At 42.1% G+C, this 25,259-nt stretch overlaps 1 protein-coding gene across 1 annotated transcript in view; it reads left to right on the forward strand.

The window, feature by feature from the left end:
- Window positions 1-25,259, forward strand: part of LOC104056965 (vasoactive intestinal polypeptide receptor) — a 110,903-nt gene that overhangs the window by 32,533 nt on the left and 53,111 nt on the right. Inside the window, exons 2-3 of the mRNA XM_054059770.1 lie at window positions 309-405; window positions 20,448-20,555. Of these exons, the coding sequence (XP_053915745.1) occupies window positions 309-405; window positions 20,448-20,555 (205 nt within the window). The remainder of the gene's footprint in view (window positions 1-308; window positions 406-20,447; window positions 20,556-25,259) is intronic.

The raw sequence follows: 25,259 nt of genomic DNA on the forward strand, positions 1-25,259 counted from the left end.
ATAGCTGTTAGTGTTAGGTTAGTCGGACAGGGTTCTCGGAGCAAAAAGAAGGGGAATTGCTCCTGATCATCAGAATAATATAGGAAAAATATATCAGAATAATTAAGGAAGGTATGGGGGGAAATGCTGTTTTATTTGCCAGATTTCAGGTTACATGCCGTTCTCTCAAGCAAACACAAAATAAGGCTGGATGTATATCTTCATTGTGCAGTGTCCCAGGAGAGCTCAGATGGACGTGAATCCCCAAGAACACATCTCTGAAGACAGATGGATTTTACTTACTCTCTTCTTCTCTGCCCTTTCTGCAGGCATCCAGCACACGTCCGGAGTGCAGCATCATGCAGGAGATTGAAGAGGAACGCAGCCAGTGCTTGGCAGAGCTTACTGGGGATAACCAGACGTCAGGTATGGGGACACTGTCTTCTCTCTCTAGTCTGCAAGCCAACATCACCCAGCCTCGCGTCTGCCTTGTCCATGCCATTTCTCACCCTGTCTGCTGCTGGAGCAGGGCAGTTACTCCAGCTGATGTTGAGGTCTTACATTATGAGGGAGAGAAATAGGTACTTCCGAAGTACAATTCAACCAACCAAGAGTTTGAATATCTCACTGGGGATCACTCACTGCCTTTCATCTGTGTAAGCCTAGCTTAGGTGTCTCAGTGTGTTTAATCACAGTCAGGCATCCATCTCTCTGAACTGGAAATGTCTTAACCATTTTTGTCCTGGGATCAGAAAGCCTGAAGTTCTTGTAGGCCTTGGTTTGCTGCAAGAGAAGTCACAGAAACCTCCTTCCACTTAACTGCCCTCCCTTCCCTATACCAATTTTTTTCCTGCCCTGACGGTGAAGTGGATGAAGGAAGAATGTGCTTCAAGACTGCAAATTATCTGTGAAATTGGGCTGGGTGGCTGAGATCCTCTCCTTGTTCACATAATGTGGAGCACGCACCACATTTTGGGCATTCCTCCTGGAAGGCTTTCTGTTTCCACTCCCTGCTTTCGTGATCAGGAGAGGAGGGCGAGGCAAATGATTCCAGCTTTGCTCTCCAGCCTCGTAAGGTTTCTCCATCCCAGCCTAAGGCAGCTACCGTGTACCTCCCTTGAGAAGCAGGCGTGGCACACTGTGCATTGGACACATGGGGTTTCAGAGCAGGAGAGAGACTATGGGATGTTGGTGCAAGCAGAGGAGCTGTAGACCAACCTGCCAGCTAGAATGTGGGTGGGTGATGTTGAAAAGGACTATGCTAACACAATTCCCCAGTTGGCAACCTGCAGAGAGCTTGGGAAAATTTGACACAGCCACCCATGCTTGGTTTTAAATTGTAGAGATTATTGTGGCAGAGAGAGGAAGCTTTTGGTTTTGATGCTGTGTCATCCCATCCCACAGCAGCGTCAAAACCCCAAGAGCAAACTATCAAGTGGGACCTTTCCCCCTCTGATGCCTTTCAAGTTACAGGTCCTGGTTTTGTGAGAGAAGAAGATGTAAGGATCTGTGTCAAGTTCTGAAAAGAAGGGATCACGTTGCTGGAGGAAGGAGTGGGAAGATGTGTATCCTGCTTGATATTTGCACCCCACCTCCTGAAAGAGGAAAAAGTGGAGGAGGATGTCCTCACATCATCGCCCCCTTGCCAATGCTTGCAGTTAGGCTACAGATTGAAGGACTGTCTGCACGATGCTTAAGGATAGAATAGCAACCTGGGAACAAGCTGATCCCTGCAGGAGCTTTACTGAATGCAAAGACAGCTTTTGGCCCCTGCTTTTATCTACTAAGATAGAGGTTTCTTTGATTCGGAAACTGTTTCAAGTGTCCTTGTACCGTTAAAGGGAGTCATTTGATGAAATGTTCTCCTGGAATCCAGTAAAGGGAAAAGTCAGAGTAGTTAAAACATTCATCTGAAAGCCAATTAAATGCTTTGTTTCATGTTCATAGATATTTAAAGAAATTCAATTAAATACAGCATATTCAAAATGGAAGAAGAAATGCTTAAAGTGTTAGTATTTTTTCTATTTTTGCAAAATCATATTTTACATTTGAAATTTTAATCCAAGCCAGCTTTTATTCTCGCAATGAACTCAGCCATTGAAAATATTTTTTTGTGATTCTAATCTTAAAACACACTCTATCATATTGCAAACCATAATGCCCAAACACTAGCAAGTATATAAAAATCCTTTGGAATTTTTTTTCCCCAATGGAATGCTGAAATGTTGGACTGCAATAATTCTGCATTTCTACCAGTTGCTACCTGTAGTCATGAAATGGGACTCGTTCAGAAATTACAGGTGTGACCACTATAAAATATTTTTTGTCCGTGGACACAATACCTGCTGCTCCTGTTTTAATGTCAGATGTCGTTATTCTGGGTAGAAATGATCATTCGTGACATCAGTGTGGAACAAATATGTGTAGGGACACAGCACTTATCCAACCAAATTTTACACTGTGATTTGTATGGAAAACAGTTGGCATCCATTTGTACCAAACCGTTGGCACAGGAAGGACATGGATCTGTTTGGGCGAGTCGAGAGGAAGACTGCAAAGATGATCAGAGGACTGGAGCACCTCCCCTAAGTACTGGCTAGGAGCTGGGCTTTTTCAGCCTACAGAAGAGAAGACCCCAGGAGACCTTATTTTAGCCTTACAGCACTTAAGGGAGGCCTACAGGAAAGCTGAGAAGGGTCTCTTTATCAGGGAGTGCAGTGATAGTACCAGGGGGAACGTTTTTAAGCTGAAAGAGGGGAGATGAAGATTGCATGTTAGGAGGAAATATTTTACTGTGAGGGTGGTGAGATACTGGAACAGGTTGCCTTGAGAAGTTGTGTAAGCCCCATCCCAGGAGGTGTTCAAGGTCAGGTTGGATGAGGCTTTGAGCAGCCTGATCCAGCAGGAGATGTCCCTGCCCATGGAAGGGATATTGGAACTGGATGATCTTTAAGGTCCTTTCCAACCCAATCCATTCTGTGCTTCTATGATTTGAGAGATCAATACCTGACTCTTATCTAGACATAGCTGCCCTAGCAATCAACAGAAAGAAACTGGAAAATTTAATTGGTTCTCAAATGGGTGAATATGGGTGAATCATCTTATGGAGAAGTCTGTTTTAAAAATATTGTGGACAGGTAAATTGAAAGTGCCTAAATGAGATGTTTCCGTGTTGGAGTGTTAAAAGCTAAGTGTGTGAGCACAAGTAGGTCGAAAAAGATGTGTTTCTGGAGTGGCACTCCATATCTTCGGTAAAAGCATAGCTGTAAAATAAAACTTTGAACTTTGACGGTTGGGGGCGAGGGGGAAGTTTTTTGGGGAGAAATGTTGTGAAGATGATGATATGCAGTCATATAGTTATGACTGTTTAATCTGAGTGTTGCTGGAAAGAAAAAATCCTTCTAAAACTCTCAGGAAAATGTAGTTTTAACACAGTTCAGTCCCTCAGGGAAGGAGAATGGAAAGCAACTGATATTCTCTGCTGTCCATATTGTAATACCTTGATTTGTGGTCAGGTAAGTTTGTTGCCTTTTGCACATTCCACATCCCTTCAACAAAAAGAAAATCACTTGAGATTTAACAACCAATTTGTTATCCTTTCTAATTAAATGAGTGGAAATGAAGAAACACCACTTCGGTACAGTCTGGAAATAAAGCTTTGTTTAGAAGCCATTATCAATTGTATTGATTAGAGGGGTTTAATCAAGGATGTAATTTGATGTGTCAGATACATTAATCACTTAGTAAGAAGCACCTGATGGTAATGCTGAGATTGATCTCCAGCTCGGGAGAAGCAGGTAGATTTCCACTGATAAAAAATAACATCTGTCTTAATGCTCCTTTGTCTTCAATACCCATTCCTTATGGGTGAGATCAACTTACATGGGTGAGATCAACTTTTTCTTTTCAAATTAAATTTCTGTGTTTTTGGTGCTGGTAGTAGATACCAATTGCTGTTTCTAGTGGCAGCAGAGTCCACAGCACTGCTGTTTATTATTGGCAGGATGGGAGTGTGTGTTCCCTGCTAGGAGTGTGATTCAGTATCAGTGAAGTTACCCACACTTGAAGAGGCTGTAGCAAGGACACAGGACAGCTGCCAAGGTCACAAAAGCATGACTACTTCTAATGAGAAGGCATTAGCTTATCAGCACAGGAAGGGCTGCAGAAGACGCAGCTGAGGAGAAAGCAGCAGGGAAGACCAGTTTAAGCTGGCAATGTGTACACAGGAGAGTAAAACGGTTGTGAGATCAAAGTCTAGACTTTAAAGGAAGTTTGTAACACTCCGAGGATACTGAACAGCCTTTCTGGAGGTCTGAGGGAAGGAGTGTTTTATTGACTTCATGGCAGAGCTTGCCCAGTTTATGAAAGGGTGTGTGGGATGCAGTTGCATATTGCAATACCAGGCTGGATTTCATGAGCAGGACTGCTCTTGCAGTCCTCTGCCCTGTTATCCTTTACCTCCATGCTGAAATAACTAGTAAAGTGACAGTGGTGATTCAGTACAGAAGTGTGTTCTTTACCATGAAAATCAAGACTAAGTAGACTTAAGACTGGTTTGTCTCTCATGGACAAATAGCTGTTGTATTGGAATAACTTTTAGTGACGGATTTCTTTCACTTGATTTTAGGTAGCTCTACTATATTCTGGCCAAGTGTAGGCACCTCTTAGGATGTGATGAATGATGTTCTAATTGTCTTCATTGTTGACAAGATCTTCATTTACTATGAGGTGATTCTTAGTGAGCAGCTCAGCTGTGTTGGATGGAAAGAAATGGTTCCTGTCCTGGTGTTCACTGGCTTGGACGGGATTTGGCCAAATGAAGTGAAGTCTCAATTTCATCTTTAGGAGTGATGAATATCTTTGTTTACATACAGAATTGCATTCCAGGAAGCTAAACTTTCAACCGAGTATTTGTGAGATGAGCCCCCAAAGGGTGCTCACAATATATTTTGAGCCATTATTAGAAAAAGTCTTCTGAAAAAGCTATAACTGTGCCATTGGCAGGATTCTTCCCTGCTAATGCAGGAGACAATTTACAAAATGCTTCATGTCAATCTCTGTGCAGACTGTGTTCCTAAAGGATCTAAAACTCAACTCAGTGAGGTTGCTTGCACCATTTCTATGAAGTGATATTGAATACTTTTTGCTGGGTTTTGACATGTTGGAAAATGAGTTTTGGTTATTCCTTTCCTTATCACACAGCTAAGGAGAATGTACTGCTGGATTGCATCACATACGGATGTGCCAAAATGTTGGACTAAAGAAATTTGTGGTTTTGTTATGTGTGAAGTGTCTGGTTTTCCTTGTAGGAAATCGGTCGTTCTCATGGTTGACATGAATAACACGGATTATATCTGCTTGTAATGACGCCATGCAAATGTAAATAATTAGCTGTAGATGCCTTAATTTCCCACCCTAAACATCTTTTAATCCCATGCTATTCTGGTTTCAAAGCTGGTCCCCCTGCAAACTGTCTCATTTGATACCCATAGATTATTGCAACTACAGCAGCACTGTGGTAGCAGTTAAGGTGAGTGATTCCTGAGTCTCTTGGCCTTAGTTTTACTCTTTTAAAATAGAAATATTAGTATTTTCCTACCTAGCAGGGGTAAGATAAGGACAAATACACTGAAAAGTGTCTAGCTTTTTTTATGATTGAGACTTACAAAAGTACTTTGAGTAGAAAGAGGAATAGGAAATGCAGTATTTTTGGTAGCACCCATAATTTAAAATCCCAGGAAACTACTATGTCTCTGGGTAGAAATAACACCCCAAAAGGGAAAATTCATGACATCCAGCTTAAGTTCCCTCTTCTCTTTCTCCACCTCTCTTCTGTCAAATAAATCTGTACATAGTATCATACATCAGTCTGCAATGACTTTGGGTACAAATCTTTGGATGATGTTCTCCTAGAAGGTGCTTAAGAAGTTTCTTGGGGATGCTCAAGTTATATGTAACATAAACAAAGCCACATTTTGCTTTATGCCATTGCCAAGCAGTGCAGTGGTGTAACAGGCATGCAAAGGCAAGAACTCAAATCGTCTAGAACATCTGGACATTTAGTTCAGCAGCACTTTGGTGCAGTTACACCGCTGACTGGTTCTGGTTCACACACCGCACTGGTTTCTGCAACATCAGTGCACTGTAAGCAACCAATAGCAGGTCAGGTCAGGTCTGAAGGGTTGGCTGCATCGTTCAAAAGATTTCCAGGTCATCCCAAATTTTCAGCAGCCAGTGGCTGTGGGATACCTGCCTGGGTGACTGCAGGATCAGTTTAGCCAAGTTAATCCTAGGTTTGAATGTCTTCAGTGAGAGTGCTCTCTGTAACCCTGACAGACAAGCATGATGAGAAATTTTTGAGAATTGCTTTGTAGTTTGGAGTCTGCACGCTGCCGGTAGCTGCTATGATAGCAGGCTATGAGATATCCAGTAGCTGCCTGTGCTATCTTCTTCCCCTTTCTCTTTTCTTTGTGGCTATACAAGGCTGCTTCTTGAGTGGCGTCTCCTACTACTTCAGTATCAAAAAATAACAAAGGCAATTGCGCAAGCTGGAGTTCTCCAAGGCAATTAGTCAATTTAGGAGCTTATAATAAACAGAGTTCTTCAGTCCTCTGCATTATCTTGACAATGCTTACAAACATATTTCAAAAGTGAAGAACGGAATCCCATCCCCACTGAAAACCAAGATAATTTTTTAACCAGGACATCTCTGTGCAATACTGACTGCTTAGCTGGCAATAGTTAGCAGCAGTAGGGAAGCTTTCCCAAGGGTCAGGAGGAAAGGATGGTTGAAGTAGGTTTTGATTTCCAGGCCTGCAGCTGTTGGCAAATCTCGCATGTGAAGTGCAGCTGAGCACCTACAGGCTTGCTGCAAGGCAGATCTCACTGCTGCATTGCTTCTTGCTGACTTCCACTTGCTTTTCTTTATTTAATGATCCCCAAGCACAGAGAGTGTTTTCGGTTTTGTTTTTAAGAATGCTTCACCTCTCTATGAGTGCAGTTTACAAACAGTTCAGCTTAACCTGAAGTGTTTAAATGAAATAAAAAAAAAGTAACTCTCTTTTTTGTTAAAAATACAAGGAAAGCAATCTGGTCTAGGTTTGTTGGCTCAGCTCATTATCAGTTTATCCCAATGTTGCTAATCAATGTGCTCTGTAATCAGATATTCTTTCAGATGCAGGAGAGTCATTTAGGGATGGCAGTTGAATGAGGTATTTTGACTTGTGTTTGGGTAGAATGAGCAGCTCTGAAGACCATGCTGCTGTACAGAAAGTATGGTGTTCCATGGTAAAAAGATTTTGTGGAGAGAAGTGGGAATATCAGGGCAGCTCTTTGGTGCAGAAATCCTGGCCGAGTTTTGGAGTTTAATGGCGTGGAAGTTTTGAGTATGAGAGAAAATATACAAGAACAGAGAGGAGACCTCTAAACCACAGACGACTCCTGGCATTAGAGCCTGGTGACCTGAGCAGATGAGATGCATTTTTCTGCATTGTAGTTCCTTGGCTCATTATCACAAAATCACTGAGTTGGTAGGGACCTCCTGGTATCATCTAGTCCAAACCCCTGATTAAATCATTGTCAACCAAATCAGGTTGCTCAGGACCATGTCCAGTTGGGTTTTGAATAAAACACGACCTCTCTAGACAACCTGTTCCAGCGTTTAAGTATGTTAACAGGGGGAAAAAATTAAAATCTTAATTTTAAGTGGAATTTCCTGGTTTTTAGTTTGTGCCCATTGTGTCTCTGTTTTCTTTGCTTCCCCATGAACACCATTGGATATTTATACACATTGATAAAATCCCCACTGAGCCTTCTCTTCTCTAGGCCAGAGTGCCAGTTCTCTCAGACTTTCTTCATATATGCTTCAGTTCCTCAACGTTTTTTGCAGCTCTTTGCTGGACTCCTTCTAGTTTGTCCATGTCTGCCATATATGAGCCCAGACCTGGACCCAGCACTCAAGATTAGTCTAACCAGCACTGAGGAGAGGGGAAGAATCATCTCCCTCAATCTACTGGCAAAACTCCTCCTCCTAATTCAGCCTAGGATAATATTCACCTTCTTCGTGGCAAGGGTGTATTGCTGGCTTATGTTCAACCTGTAGATACTTCTCTTCAAAGCTACTCTCCAGCCTGTATGTGTGCATGGCATTATTGCTTCCCAAGTGTAGGACTTCGTGTTTCCCTTTGCTGAACTTCTTTATAGTTGTCACTTTATGGTTTTTCAGGACCTTTCTTTTTTTTTTTTTTTCTCCAAAAGGGAAGACTTTCAGCTTGATTTGTATCCTAAATTCTTGCAGAAGTTAAGTTCAAGTGAAACAAGCTCAGAACTTCAGAAGTTCACACCTGGAGGCTGGCAGCATCTCAGAGTCAGACCAGCATTTAGTCTATCTGTTCCTCACAGTTCAGTAGTACAGAGATAGCTGAGATGATTTTCTGTGTGTCAGTAAAAATTGCCAATAGCCATCAAGGAGCTGCTGTAGCTGAGCTGCTTCTTATACCTGAAGTACTTAAGCACTGCACTTTATATTTGCAATCTAGACCTGTCTGTCTTCCAAGCAGGACTTGAAACATGATCAAAATGTCAGAAAAGTTGAAAATGTGGAGAAAAAAGACAAACACAATAGTACCAGTCCCCTTCACAATGCCTATTCATATCTGCTCAACTTGTGCAGGCTTCACATTTGTTGTGGGCAATGGGGCTGAGTTCTGCAAGCCCATCACCAGCATTGTCACATGCAAACAAATTGAGGTGGGAAATGACCCATGTTGTTTATTCTCCGTAAACTGCTTTTGCTGTTCTGCAGGCCTAGAGTGGAGGTTGGCTTGAAAAGTCACATTTGGAGCTTGGGTTCTTTGACAGTTTCCTTTAAAGAAGTCAAGGCGTGTTTGATGGGAGAAGAAGCAGTGGACATATGGAAGTTAAAAGTCAAGCTGGAAAAACGTTAATGAAGTTTAAATGAGGAGTCTGTTTATTCATCACCATCTGTTTATTGTGCAGTAAGATAAGAAATAATTAATACTTCCTTGCTTGCAAAAGTTCAAGTGAATTCTCACCTTCCAGTTGCATAAGACCTCCCAGGATAGATGATGTGTCAGTCGGATTCGCATGACAGCCTGGTTATCAGCAGCTCTCCAGGCGCTCCATTGCCACAGCAGGCATTACATGTCTGATGGTAACACCAGCGCTCCAGGGTGGAGAATGGGGGTGAATGGATCGCTCACCCAAGATTGGGAACGTGCTGTGTTTTCTGGCTGCGTTAGGGTTGTGCTACCTCTCTGAAACTTGCTAAGTCCTCATGTGTGAGTTTGTAACACCTTCACGTACATGAGGATGGATATTTTTGTGAACAAACGTCACTGGTTTAAACTCATTAGCAGAGGGAGTATTAAGGTGAGCTGCTGAACTGACAGAGTATACTAGTTTCCAGGGGAAATATGTATTTTGGCAGATATCCAAAGTGGCCTCTGGGTAATAATGCAAGGTGGTGCTGGTATAGCCAGAGGAGAGACCTGTCTGCAGGCTGAGAAGATATACAGAGAGGTCTTCCTTGCAGGGGAAGCAGGCAGGCTTGTCCGCTTGGTTCAAAACACTCAAAGAATAAAGTCAAGTAAAGTAGTCAGACCTTTGGACAGGGGTTGGCTCCTGTGAGCCCTTAGCCATAGGTCAAAGTTCTTAACAGATGCTTTTGGCTAATTAGCGCGGCCTCTAGTTGTCATTTCAGAACTGTGTAGGGCTCTCCTAAGTCTTGTACTATATCCACCAGCCCTTTCAGAAATCTCACATACCCGGGGACGTCAGGAATGGCATTAAATGCCTACTGCTGGTCAGCTAAATCCAGCCCTGAGCATCAAGTTGACGTATGCAATGAAGCCTAGAGAATTTAGTTCAGCCTAAAATAATACATATGGTTGATCTTAATGATCTCTTTAAAGGCAAAGGGATCTGCAAGATATATTTCCACATTATCTTTCATTCACTGTACTTTATTACTCTGGTCTAGGTGATAGAAAAGGTGTCTTTGTTTCAGTCTTGCTGTGAAACAAGAGCAGCATCAGGCAAATTCCAGATATGACGTCAGTCCTCCCCATTCCTGGACAGTGTGTACTCTAAAACAGCAGAAAATTCAGCCATCAAGAGCCTAAAACATAGACTTTCATTTATCTCTCTTAGAGAATCAGTACCAGAGTCAAGATGCCTTTTATTTAAGAGAAGTTTATCCTCCTTTTATAGGAGAGTGGCCATGATACTCAGTTGGGACAGGACTCTTCATGGTACCTCCAAAAGGTAGCATTTTCCCTAACTGCCCTGAGACTCTTCCCAGCCACCAACACTTCGTGCTGCAGCTCTTAGAGGTGGAGCCTGCTCTCTGGAAATTCAAGAGAGAAAAGTCTGCCCCGTAGTTCTCAGAAGATAACTTTTCCTCAACCACACTAGGAAAGCCGGTTTTGGAAACATGAGAAGAATGCATGTATTGCCATGGTGGTACACCCAGCTTCAACCCTTAGATGTGAGCAGCTCCCAGACTGTTATGCTGGCTGCTTCAATCCTGTCTGAGGCTGATGGCCATTTTTCCAGGCTATGAGTGTCCTTCTGAGGAAGTAGTACCCAAAGATGTTTTTCCTACACATCTGCTATCCAGCTGTTCATCCTTGCTTGGTAACTCACTGTTCAAGAAGGGTGCACCTCTCCGCTGAGGACTGCTAGTTCCTGGGTGAATACTGGTACCTTCTCAGCTGTTTGTTGTTGTCTGAACGTACCGTGTCACCTGAAGTCTAGATATCTATCAGTGACAGGGTGAAATTCAAACAGATCTACACAGCACCTCATCATTCTTCTCTCTGATTTTTTGCTTTTACCTCATATTTCTTCAGAAACCAGCACGAAATAAGACATTACAACATCTGTTTTCTGCCTTAATATGCTATAGGGATGGAAGCTTTTCTTTTGTTTTGCCTGTTGCTGACATGTTCTGACTGCAATCTTTCTAACAAACAGCAGTGTTTACTTGACTTGGGAACTGCTGTCTTTTAGCCTGTCGGGATGAACAGCCATTTAGTGGACGTGTCTTGTACTGAAAAAGGCATTTTAGTTTGGAGACTATATAACATTTTAAAATGCCATCAGACTTTTTGGTTATCTTTTATTTTTGTTAGCATGGGATAATGTGTTATTGCACACAGCCTTAGTTATGGAGAGGTTGCAAAAATAAGGAAAAAATGCCATTTCTACAGACCAATGGAGAGCAAATTCAAAGCATTCTCTCTGGATAATTGCTCAGACAAAATCCATCTATGCATGGCTTTTGTTTCTGACAACAGCTTGTATTTGTCCCCCTTGCATCCTGTCAGATTTCTGGTTAAGAAATCTCTGCTTCCTCATCTTTTTCATTTGTCTTTTCCTGCTGACTATAAGAGCACTTCCATGATGGTATCTACCCTTTCTACATAGGGTAAATGCATTGGAAAACATTGCATATATCATCAGATATGAATTCCTATTACAATATATTGCTGAGATCTGACACCTGCTGCAGCCAGTAGAGATTTTTCCACTGATTTTACTATCCATTTGACTTCATGTAGTCTAGGTGCTTTTATTTCTTGATATCCAAACCTGTTAACATAGAACAGTGGAATTCATGTGAAGCTGAGGTCAGAGGTATCGTGCTTGATATCCGCCAGCCCTAGGTAAGGTTTCTGTTATGGAAAGTTTTTAAGTTATTGGTGTCACACAAATTTAGCTTTTCTTTTGTTTTACCTTCTAACCATTAAATATGCCTCCATGTGAAGCCAAAGTTTTCTGGTTCCTCCCTCTTGTCCCTTCCTACAGAGCTAAGGTACAGGGCTCCAACAGAACATTTCCTGCAGATGCCTTTCTACATTTATGGGTGAGAAGCATATTTCCAGCACAAACTCCAGCATGTTTATTAAGCAAGAGCGAGATCACGAATATTTTATATGACACTCTCTGCTCTTGTGTAAGGACTGCAATATATTTCTAGCAGCAAGACTAGGTAGTCTGTGGCTTACAGTTTGTAGAGGAAACTTCCATTTTACCTTTCCTTTTTTTGATGAGGTGTCATATCTTAGCCCAATATTTACTATGAAGAAGAGCAACACTGACTGAAAATCTCCTCCATCACAAAGCACATCGTTTGATCTTGAAGGTACTGGATGATCCTTTAAAGTAGCAACAGGTTAAAATCCCTCTTAATCATGCTGTAATTGCTGCAAGAGAGAACTTCCACAGCTTATTCCAGTCTGGTAAGCTGTGAGCACGTCACCAGGGGGGTGTTATTTACCTGTTCCCCTTCAACGAGCAAGTCAAGCTCGGTAGCTTTGTGGAAGGGTTTGCACTTCATTAGCGTGGTCAGGTCTCCTGAGCTCTTCTCTTGATGCTACCATTCAAGTTACCATATAAATTTAAGGAGATCTAGGTATTCATGCAGATTGGACTAAATGTTGGAAAGTTGAGGAAAAGTCTCCAAACTCCACTGCACTTGAACCAGCAGTGAGACCTGCTGCACTCGTGTCCTGTCCTCACTCAGCCTGTTTTATTAGGAAGACCCGCAAAATCTCTAATGCTTTCTTCCTTGCAACTCCTCTCTCTCCTTCTGGTAGACAACACAGCGAGGTATGGAAGAGCTAGATCCTGGGTGAATCCCGTTTTAGATCTTAGATTATCAGAGAAATCACTTTTGCCTCCACAACGGTTAAAAAAGCATTGTTATAGAGGTTAAGCCTAGTCATCTTCAGTATGAATTGCTGTCTGAAGTTGCCAACATAGGAAAAGATATATAGGAAGAATAGGTACCTAAATTTAAAGTCTGATCTCTATAAATCCGGTTCCAATCAACTTCTGGAAGAATAGAGTAATTTGAGCAAGAAGGGAGGAAACCACTAAAGCATGCTTTGTGTTGAGAGCACTAGAGATCTATCTCTTGTTTAGATTCTGGTGAGGAGATAAGTAATGTTTTTGGCAACTCACTTTGTAAATCTTTGTCTTAACTCTTGGATCTTCCGTTTCAGTTTACATATTCTGGAATTAGGCAGAAGGGCTTAGCTCACAAATTTGATTTATAAAAAGAGTGATGAAAAAAGTGTTTATTTAGTTTGTTGTTTAAAGAAAGTACAAAAGATTATACTTTTTTTTAAACTTATTGCTTAGTGCCGATGATGGAAAAACTCATAGGATTTTCATGCTTAAAAATAATCCTCCAGAAGGAGTCCCTGGTGATTTCTTTCACACTGTTTAGAATTACTCTGGGGGCTTAAGGTGAGGTTTCCTTCAAATGCCTTTGAGTCAAGTTTCTGCAAGCATTTTGGGAGAAGTATATCTTTTGAGATTTCCTGTTGAGTGCTTGGACAACTTCTACTGGAAACCACTGCAGAAATGCAAACCAGCTTTTATAGCAAGTAATGATGTTCTTGTTACTCTTAGTCTTGAATGCAGAGTGGGAAAAATGAAATCACTATCTCTGTCTTGCCACAGCTATTGCGACAAAGTCCAAGGTAAACTTTTTTTTACTTACCCTCAGTCTGGGAATCCTTTTATTCTTCTGTGATTGCCCAAGTCCATTTTCTGCTGAGGGACTGCAAATCCCTCACTGAGGGATGAATAAAGGATCATCAGTGCATCAGAGAGAGTACATCAGTGGTGGGAAGGAAATGCTACAGTGTCAGGGTTTTGCATGCCCTGGCAGGATTGTGGTTTTCCTTCAGCTAAATGATTTCTCTGTCACATCCTGCCTACAGTGCTAGAGTGATAGCAAGCAGCATGACAGGCAAAAAAGAGCCAAATTAAATGCAAAGCCATGGAAAGTTGAAAGTGGAGCTCTGAGGGGATGGGTTTGCTTCAGAGCAAACTGTCAGTGTTGATAAAAAAGAAAAAGGTTATGAGGTGGACCTAGGGGAGGAGAGATGCCCGCAGGATGAGTGTATGAGTGAGGCTGGGGTGGGGTGTGAGGATCAGGAAGGCACAGCAGAAACGGGTTTAATTTTACAGGAAAGGTTGGGGGGATTCATTTACTGAAACCTTGGAGTCAAGCTAGCCCTGGTCAAACCCAACCTGCCACAGAAAAACAAGGTAAAAATCTATTCTGCAAGTCCAGGGCAAGGCAGGATGTGGTAGAATTAAACCCACAAAAGATACAAGGGAGAAATGATAGGGAACTGCTTCCACGCTAGAAGAAACTAAATAAGCTGGGACACTTCAGCTTGAAAAAGAGACGCCTGAGGAAGGATATGAAAGAGGATTTTATGTTTTTTCTCCTCAGGGAAAGGGATATTCTGATTAGGTTGTGAATATTTCTGTCTTTGTAAAAGAACTAGGCAATTCCTAGTGAAACCAGCAAAAAGCATGTTCAAAGTGAATTCAGAAAAGCATGTATTTTTTTCTTTCAGTGGACATTTAAACGGGGCAACTCCTTGGCCCAGGATGTTGTGGCTTGTAACATTTCTGTGCTTTCAGAAGTAAAATCAAATTGCATTTAATTTAAAATATCTATGAGATAAAAAGAATCTATCTGAAGTTTTTTTTAAGATATAAATAGAATATTATCCCTGACTGAGGAAACCGCTTCTCATTGTAATCTGCAGCAATAGTAGCAAACTAAAGCCTCTGATGGGTTTTCCTAGCCTTTACTCTAGCTGAAACCAAGCTGCCTGTCTGGAACCAAGTTAGCAGATTCTTGCAGAAACTATCTTTTGGGATCTGTTTTCTTCAGCTGGGCAAAAGCTTAGTGCTCAACTGGAACAAGAAAGTCGATGCATTGGAAATTAGCTGTAATGAGACCAAACTGGGCAAACCACAAGTGAGCACTTAGGCTGCACTTCTGCACGAGCTTGTCAGTGGAAGAATAAAGGTCAGCCAATAGCTATTTACTCTCCTAACCTCAGAGAATTTGGAAACTACCTGCTGATATCAAATCAGAATGAAAATGAGTTTCTATTGCACGCACACCAACTAGTGATGGTACCCAGTGATATCTTGATTAAGCTTAACTTAATCAAGACGCATCTTTGCCTGTTATGTATCTGTGGGTGGTGAGAGGTAGGCAAAGATCTGAAGATACTCCCTGCTAATAGATATCTTTGCATCTGAACATGGATTCAAAGAGCAAAGGTCTTGTGTTTGAATGTCCTTCAGACGAGACCAGGAGCAACACTGTCCATTAGGGAGAATTTGGTGTGAATGACAAATGTGCTGAAAGGTTTATTTTCTGGATTGGGGGTTCATGTAGGTTAAGAGAGTGCCTGGCACCAGCCTATTGCCATTCATTTCTTTCCTCAGCCAAATCTAGTCATGTCTCAGAGCCGTGCCAGAGCTCTGGAGGTCATCTTTATTCATGAGAGAAAGTTACTCTCTGCTGCTTCCCAGATAAGCTTTGACCATACATTTGCTGTAAGTGTAGACATGACTCAAATAAATGGTTTTTTGTGCTCTAGTCTGCCGATTTTGCAAACTGCTGTATACCTGTGCCTCAGGACAATTGACTTGTTTTGTGGTTATTATTCTTTTAAACGGAGAGGAAATGAGGGCCTGAGCTTTGATTCACATTTATCAGAGACACTGGAAAAGGTTACCACCTTCAGCAGTTGTGGTGGGGTTTCCTAATTCATTGCTGTCAGGACTGTGTCAGTGGTCTTCAGTCACTTCCGTGCCGGAAGCTCTTGGAGGATGGGTCTCCAAAGCCTGTCTGAGGCTGTTGCAGCCCTTTGCTTGCAGTTGGAGAATTTGGCTTTCCAAAAGGGAGGCTGAGCTGCTGGATGCAAAGATCTGAGGTCAGATCTTTGTGTGTGACCAACAGACTCCAAGCTCATTCTTTGAGCAAGAATTCAGGAGCCTGCTTCAAGAGGGAGAGAGGTGGCTGCTATTAATTACACAATTGTGTGACTTATAGTGCAATGATGAACAGTTTGATCTGTTTATCTAAATGAAGGTTAAAAGGCAGCTTCATTAAGGTTGTGAAGGATTTGTCCCTGCAGCCCTCCAGAAGAAGATATTTGGCTTCAGAGAGCACTTCACAATCTACAAGGCAACAGCAGGATGAGGCTGAATATCTGGAAGTCACAGTTAAAATAATTGAAAAGGAAGACTGTCTTTTATATATCTATATATTTATAATGACAAGAGTTTAAAGAGTGTACCTGATTACCCAGGGATGTAGCAAGTGCTGCCGTCTTGAAAAAGTCACATGCATATTTTTACACTGCTTCTCCAGACTCACTTGTGATCCTTCCCAAAGCAAAGCACAGCCCTTGGCAGTGTGTATGTCTTGGCTTTCAGTAACAAGCAAATGAGCAGAACAGTTCTTTTTAGTGAAATGGAATTGAAGGGTAGGTGTATTCGTGGCTTACTTGCACCTGCTGCCTTGGGTAAGTATTGATAAATACCTTTGCATCCTTCCTACAGATCCTGTGTGCAAGGGAGAAGAAAACACCTAATTAATTAACGGAGAAGCACTTAGCAATCACCAAATGTGATTTGATCAGGCAAAACAAACTGTCATCCTTATTACATCCATGAAAGCCAAGTGATGCCACAGGGAAGAGAGGGATTTCCTTTTCTCAAGGCACTTTGCAGTTGTTTCTACCCTAAAATAGTTTTCTTAAGTATTGATCTGTCCTGCTGACATGACTGAATATTGCCTGTCAACACCCTGATGCTAGCAGTTTGCTAGGGTAAATTCTATCAGTTTTGGAGAAAGAAAACCATTTTCTGGAAGGCTGTTTTAAGGTTGTCTGTGTCCTGGTTTGGATGGGCAAGCACAAACTTTGGCCTGAGGTTGCAATGGGATGACTACAGGACAAGCAGCAAGCATTGGGCTGCAAATGCAAAGCGTCTTGCGGGCGTCATTCCTTGCATTGTTCCAATTCATTAAACTTGAGTTACTCATGCATGCCCTCTTCTAGTCATAGGAGACAAGAGGACACCTCCGAAAAATGATTCATTTTCTGAACTTTAGATAACCACTCAATAGTGATGTCAACTGCCAACCAGAGCTCTGGTTTCCATTGGCTTATTTAGATTTACACTTCTGACTTTTAGGTGTATAAAATTTAAGAATATAAATCCCATTTTTAAAACCTGGACCCTTCCAGGCAGCTGCATATATATTTTTATCACAATATTTTCAGCACATGGAATAGATCTTCCTGGAAGCTATGCTAAAGCACATGGAGGACAGGGAGGTGATTAATGGCAGCCAGCATGGCATCACCAGGGCAAAGTCCCTTCTGACCAGCTTGGTGGCTTTCTATAATGGGGTAACCTCAGCAGTGGACACAGGTAAACCAACGGATGTGATCTATCTGGACTTCTGTAAAGCCTTTGACACAGTGCCCCACAACATCCTTCTCTCTAAATTGGAGAGAGATGGATTTGATGGGTGGACGGTAAGGTGGGTAAGAAACTGGTTGGATGGTCATATTCAAAGAGTAGTGGTCAATAGCTCAAAGTCCAGATGGAGGGGTCTGTACTGGGACCGGTGCTGTTCAATATATTTATCAATGATATTGACAGTGAGATTAAGTGCACCCTCAGCAAGTTTGAGGATGACACTAAGCTGAGTGGTATAGTTGCCACACCAGAAGGACAGGATGTCATCCAGAGGGACCAGGACAGACTGGAGAAGTGGGCCAGTGAGAATCTCACAAGGCTTAACAAGGCCAAGTATAAGATCCTGCACCTGGGTCAGGGTAATCCTTGTTTTCAGTACACGATGGGAGTGATGTGCTTGAGAGCAGCCCTGCAGAGAAGGACTTGGGGGTGCTGGTCGATAAGAAGCTCAACATGAGCCGGCAATGTGCGCTCGCAGCCCAGAAGGCCAACCATATCCTGGGCTGCATCAAAAGAAGCGTGGCCAGCAGGGCGAGGGAAGTGTTTCTGCCCCTCTATTCCTCTCTTGTGAGACCTCATTTGGAATACTGTGTCTAGCTCTGGAATCCTCAACATAAGAAGGATATGGAACTGTTGGAATGGGTCCAGAGGAGGACTACAAAGATGATCACAGGGCTGGAGCACCTTCCCTATGAGGACAGGCTGGAAGAGTTGGGCTTGTTCAGCCTGGAGAAAATATGGCTCAGAGGAGAACTTATAGTGACCTTCCAGTGCCTGAAGGGGATACAGGAAAGCTGGAGAGGGGCTATTCATAAAGGCTTGTGGGGATAGGACTAGGGGGAATGTGTATAAATTGGAGAGGGGCAGATTTAGACTGGACATTAGGAAGAATTTCTTCACTGTAAGAGTGGTGAGGCAGTGCCACAGGTTGCCAAGGGAGGTTGTGGTTGCCCCATCCCTGGAGGTGTTCAAGGCCGGGCTGGATGGGTCCTTGGGCAGCCTGATCTAGTGGGATGTCCCTGCCCATGGCAGGGGGGTTGGAACTAGATGATCTTTAGGGTCCCTTCCAACCCAAACTATTCTATGATTCTATCTGCAAGGGCAAGAAGGAAATAATGGTGTTGGAAGTGCTAATAGGCAGGTATGAGAGGTCTTTACAAAGGCAATAATTTTAAAGATCCACCTTGTCTGTGTTGCAAGGCCAGCTTTGTGTGTCTTCACTTTATTTCAATCAAAGAGTTTTTCTTACAGAAGTAACACTTAAAAGCTTTTTTTCACGTGTCACAGGTGGTGGTGTGAACATGCTAAAACTGAAACTAAAAACTAAATCACAAAAATTCTCAAAGTGCATAGTTCAGGACATTTAAAAAGCCATCTGGTACTATCACCTTGTATTTTATATTGCATTATAACCTGTCCTGAGGTAATGAGTGCACCATAATTTAATGAGATTGATGGAGGAAAAGATCGTAGAACATGAAAGATAGTGTCATGGAATCATCTATTTTCCATGGGCAGAATGTCTAATATTGTAATATATTCAGAGCTGCTAGCTGTTCCATAACAGGGAAGTCAGACGCTGTGGAAACTGAGCTTTGTACCTGATATTAGAAGCCTGAAAACTGAATTTTAATGAACACTATAGAAAAGTATGCAAGAAGAAGATGCTGTCAGTTATTTCATCTTTCAGGCTCACCTCAGGATTTCATTTGAAAAGTTCTGTTAGCTCATGAAAGAAGGAAGGAAAGAAGGAAAAATCCGTAAAGTAACTTTGAAAGAAAGCTGAGGGTTCTTTTTCAGCTTCAAAGCATTTTTGTGCGCTCTCTTTATTGATCTCAGACAGCATGCTGCCTCAGTCTGAACAGACTGATGATGACACCAGTGGTTTTCTTAGTTCATGTAGTAAAAGATGATTTAAAGGAGAAATTTTAGATCGGTATATAATTACCAAGAAATGCAGCTTGACAGTGGTTTTCACAATTCCCTTTTCTTGCACTCTAGAGGTATTTTCATAAAGCTGTCTTCTTCATATTCTAGTTTCTCTTGTTAGGCTGTTGCCCTTAACAGCAACACGTTAGTCACATTTGGGGAAGTGTTGCAATCTAATCGGGCATGACAAATAACTGAGAGCAGGGGTGCTATAAAAAAGAGAAGTAGGTTGACAACTCATCTATCTAACCCAGGCAGCAATTGAAATGCCTGTCTGTTGGAAATGTAAAAGGAAAAAAGGACCACACCTGATTATATTTTTCAGTTCAGGTGTGCCATCTCCTATTGGCTTCAGTGCTAATGTTACATTAATCAGCAGTGCAACGTGTATGTGATGTCATTAATGTCTTTTGAGAAAGCAGGAACAAAAGACTGAAACCAGAACAAGTTATAATTCTGTAGAAAAGACATGCAGTGTTTTTTCTCCCCAAAAGTTTTTACCCTATCCTGAAAATCTTCAGAAATGTTTAATTTTAACAAAATCCTATGTTTTCTCTCTGAAGTTAGCTCCATTGATTATACCTTCATTCCTAGCTTGGATAGCTAGGAGTGTACCACCTTGCACTGCTCTCCCATAGAGAGCATCTCCTGGTGATGGCACTGTCTTTCCTCTGCCTCTAGGGTCATTTTGTACCTTCTCCCTTTTCAAGGAGAGAAAAACTGCTCTTGGGAAAGGGATTTGGCTTCTCACCCCTTGATTGTCTTCAGTGTCCCTTTCCTGATGGCCACAACCCCTGCACAATCATCTCATTTCAAGGTGAGAGAAGTTTAGGAGAAGCAGAGAAGAAAGAGAAGCATGTCTCTCATATTCAAACCAAGTATTTTAATGCAACAGGGAGAGATAAAGGCAAGTAACAGAGATATTTAATCAGCCATGTCTAACTTTTTCATCTAAAAAAAGGTGACTGTTCTCTATTAACTCTGATTTGCCCGGTTCTTGAACAAATCTGCTGTTCTTTCTGCACTGATTTCTGAAAAAATTACGAACACCACCAGTGCTGAATTTTGGAGACTGAAGCAGCAGAAAGGCGCATATTTAAAGAAAATAGGTGCCTGCACCAAAGTAATAGACTTCATACACCTTTGCAAAGCCACACTGTTTGTGTTTGTTCTACCATCTGCTTTTCTCTTTTCCTCAGGTTGCAGAAGGCAATGGGACAACATCACATGCTGGCCTGAAGCAGAGGTGGGAGAAGTTGTGGTACGGCCGTGCCCAAAGTACTTAAGATTCCTCACCACTTTTCTCGGTAAGCAAGACCAAACAGCTTATCTCAGTGAAATGGTTTTATGGCTTCACTGCCTGTGGGGTTTCACATCATATCACAACAGAAGCTTCTTGGTATCGTCAGAAGGAGAAACAAGATATTTGCACAAGGTAAAGGAGATTTCCAAGCCATATATGAATGCCCAAACCATTATTACTTACTTGCATAAGCATCCTTCCTATCCTTCTTGCAGCAGCACATACTACTCTGGATCATAGGGATGCAGAAGTGGCTCCTGGTGAGATCCAATAATATGGATCTTGTGCAGTGAAAATCGAATCAACCTGTGTAATAGTATGTTTATTGTACAAAATGAACAGTTTAGCACTGTAATTAATTAAGTCTCTAACATAAAATAAACAAGCTAAAACTGGATGTATTAAAGTATTTTTTCTGCTGAAATGATGATGAATTTGGCTGCAGGCCAAGAAATTAACCTGATGAATAATGGGCAGGGGAGGTTAATGGAGAAAGTAGCATAACTCACTGTTCAGCGTATTCTGGGAAGCTTTAATTTATAACTCTGGTCTCAAGGGCTATGCAGCAACAGGAATCTATCTCCTGGTAGGTTTTAGTCATTATTTACCATTTTTATTATAGTAACCCTGCAGACCTCCACAGAGAATTAAGGTCTTTTGCACTGGAGATTATGCACCAAACTGATAAGTCTCTGCTTTTACAGCCTTACAGTCCAAACACATACGACAGATTATGAATGGGAGAACAGGACACTACACTGATTAACCAGCACATGCTGATACCACGACTTGCCCAAGACCACACTAAAAGTCTTTGCAAGCCCAAGAAGGAAATTCAAAATCCCTAGAGTCCTATCCTACTGTTGTAACCTCTCAGTTTCCAAAGCTTCCCAGTAGTTCATCAATACTGCATCAGCACCCAGGGGAAGCAGACAGAAGCTGCTGTAATATCACATCTTGCTGTACAGGACCCCTGTGCTTAGTCCAGCCACATGGAATAATCATCTACGGTTGACGCTTCGTGCCCTTTTTTCTCCTGAGCACAGCATTCACTCACTGGGTTTTAGAGACCCAGCGGAGTTAGTTAAAGAGGAAGAAAAAACCTCTTTAAGAAGTTTTTCTAATATTTCATCCCACCAGAGCAAATCAATGAGGCAAGTATAATACACACATACATGTGTGTGTGTGTATATATGATATATGATTCTAAATTATGTATGATCATACCTAATATGTATAATATGTATGATCCTATATGTATCATTGTGTCTATGTTGAAATTAAACTAATTAAAGGGGGATGCTTTTAATTGTCTGCTAGGATAGGCTTATAGGACTCAATAAACTTGCCCATTCAGGGGTGTCTGCTGCTCTCTGGGATGTCCTATGACATCTCTTTTAGTCTCCAGGTTCGTGTGCAGAAAGATACAGTTCCTTCTTAGTTCATGTGTCATAGGATGTCTCAAAAGACCTATGCTTAGGCAAGTGAGTGGTTCATGTTCTGGAAGAAGTCCAGACTCCACCAAGAGCAGTCAGGGCATCAACTGGGCTCTCTGTGCACTTATCTCAGTGTGCCAGGCCAAGGAAGAGCCTCAAACATAAGCCAAACCATGACCCTTCACTTTATACCCATGTTATAGCGTGGCTGCTGGCATTTGTGCAGTTCTGTAGGCACTAAGCTCAGCAAATGTCACCTAGACTTGCAACTGGCAATGTCAACAGCCTTCTAAGGGATTTTACATTGCTTTGGATGAATTTCCTCTGGTTAGATGTAGCTTTCTGCATCTGACTGTCATCCAGGGATTCAACTCACTGGAGAGCTGGCTGGATTGGTCAGTAACAGCTAGGGCATGATTCATCTCATCATAAATTAGCCACTAAAAGAGGTCAAGGTGAAAAACACCATGAAAATACCCATTTCTCCTCATTTAACATGGTGAAGCACAGAGCAACTTGCTTTGTTGGAGAAGGGAAATGCAGCACTTCTACTATCTGCAGTTTCTAATGCAGGTGTGTCTGTACGAAGTAAGCGTCTACGTGTCTGTCCTTTAGCGTCAACAGCAATCTAATCAATGCAGTCAACAGACTGCAGTCCATGTGTAGGAACTTAACTCATAAGATGTCATTTCCTGTATTGATAAATTTTCTGTTGAGTGTAGTGAAAGCATGCAGCTGCCCTGTAGGCACAGAGGGCTACATTCAGTTTCCCTAATATGAGCATCTGATGCCATTTGAGATATCCTGGGAGATCTAAGAAATCCATGAGGATGCCTCAACTGGTGCTAAGATACATCTATTTAAGGAACTGTTTTTTAAGCTGGAGTAACATTCATATCAACTGGTTTTAAAGTTTTCCATGTGCAAAACTCTCTCTGAGCTTGTTTTAACCTCCGTGGTGAGAAATAAGCTCTATAGAGGTCCATTTCAGCTGAGTGTTAGACTTCTACTTCAAGGTGAGCTGAATAACATTGATAAACATCAATTTCTCTCTATTTACAATCAAATTATTTTAGAGCGGTTCTGTCAGATGTCAGTGTCTTACAGGACACGAATCCCACCTTTACAGAGCATACTTGCTAGTTTTTCCTTCTCTAAACAGAGAAACTGATGCCATTTCCAAAGGCGAAACAACAGCTTTGAATTTCTCTGAGCTATGCACTTTGTAGAATCATATACAAATGTGGAAGGCAGATATGGTCTTAAAGGGAGGGTAATATTGTTTCTTGTTTTATAGGATTTGTTGCAAAATTAATGCCATTAAAGTTTGTGAAGCAGTGCTTCCTTTGCAGTAGTGAGTATCATTGAATAACTTCCAAGGAAATCAGTCATCTGGTTAACGATTATGTCTTACTCTTTCATCCCTTTTCAGAAACATGAAACCTTATACCAAGGTTGTGAGCAACAGAAAATCTTATTTATATTTATAGCAGGAAAAGGGTCAAATACTGGGAAACAAAGAGTTAATGTGATTGTCTAATGGAGAACATGCTCTTCAAATGACTAATATCCTATCTCATGGTAAATAAAAGATAAAATATCTTGTGACATTTAGGAACCTTAAAATGCCTAGCATAGCCCTGATGTCATTTGATATTAAATTTTTATGCCATTCACATATCCAGAAGATTTTCATTATTTCATGACATTCGTCAGTACAACGTGAAAGAGATAGATGAACAGATTTCTGGCATCTTATGTTATTAAAGTGCATTACTTGCTATCCCCTGACCAGAAAGCGTTCCAGCTTTCTTTTGATACATCGAAGATGATATTTGTAATAGAGGTTTGTTTCCTTCAGTTTCTCCAAAAGCAAATTGTGCATTGTGCACAAGTTAAACAGCAAAAATTATCACTGATAGTTTTTAAGCTTCAACTATGCAATTAGTTGACTTAAGCAGGTGAGAGTGGGAATAACCAGGTTCTGGAATCCCACTCAACAAGGCGAGAGCCTTCTAAGTTTAAGGTTTGCTAGACTCCTTTTTTTCATTTGGTGCTTTGCTTTAAATTTACTTCTGCTTTCCTCTCTCCTCCCTCATGCATGTGTTTTACCTTTTTCCTGCTCCACTTACCTTAGAATAATAGAATCAAAGAATCATAGAATAGTTTGGGTTGGAAGGGACCTTAAAGATCATCTAGTTACAACCCTCCTGCCATGGGCATGCACACATCCCACTGAATCGAGCTGCCCGAGTGCTTCCATGTTCTTAGCAGGCCATCTAGAACAGAACTATCCAGATTCTGCCTCTCTGTAGGTTAGTAGTGCTGCTTCCAGCATCACCCAGGCATGGTAGCTTCCTTGTGTGGAGCTAAACACGCCAATGTGTGCGTGCATTTGCAACTCAGAATCCTTCAATGTTGGTCAAGTGCATTGAAACAATATCACCATTGTTATCAGACATCATTGCAGCTGCGTCTTTCCTGCCCTACTCCATGGGTTGAGACCAATGGCATGAGGTTTAACAATGCCAAGTGCCGCGTCCTGCACTTGGGGCACAACAACTCTATGCAGTGCTACAGACTAGGAGAAGTCTGGCTAGAAAGCTGCCTGGAGGAGAAGAACCTAGGGGTGCTGGTTGACAGCCGACTGAACATGAGCCAGCAGTGTGCCCAGGTGACCAAGAAGGCCAATGGCATCTTGGCTTGTATCAGAAACGGTGTGACCAGCAGGTCCAGGAGGTTATTCTCCCTCTGTACTCGGCACTGGTGAGACTGCACCTTGACTACTGTGTTCACTTCTGGGGCCCTCACCACAAGAAGGATGTTGAGGCTCTGGAGGGTGTCCAGAGAAGAGCAACGAAGCTGGTGAGGGGGCTGGAGAACAAGTTGTATGAGGAGCAGCTGAGACATCTGGGGTTGTTCAGCCTGGAGAAGAGGAGGCTGAGGGGTGACCTTACTGCTCTCTGCAACTACCTGAAAGGAGGTTGTGGAGAGGAGGGAGCTGGCCTTTTCTCCAAAGTGACTAAGGACAGGACAAGGGGGAATGGCCTCAAGCTCCACCAGGGGAGGTTCAGACTGGACATCAGGAAAAAAATTTTTTCATGGGCACTGGCAGAGGCTGCCCTGGGAGGTGGTTGATTCACGTTCCCTGGAGGTGTTTAAGGGATGGGTGGATGAGATGCTGAGGGGCATGGTTTAGGGATTGTTAGGAATGGTTGGACTGGATGATCCAGTGGGTCCTTTCCAACCTAGTGATTCTATGATTCTATGAT

This window comes from Cuculus canorus, chromosome 2 (genome assembly GCF_017976375.1).
Source record: "Cuculus canorus isolate bCucCan1 chromosome 2, bCucCan1.pri, whole genome shotgun sequence".
Classification (NCBI taxonomy): domain Eukaryota; kingdom Metazoa; phylum Chordata; class Aves; order Cuculiformes; family Cuculidae; genus Cuculus; species Cuculus canorus.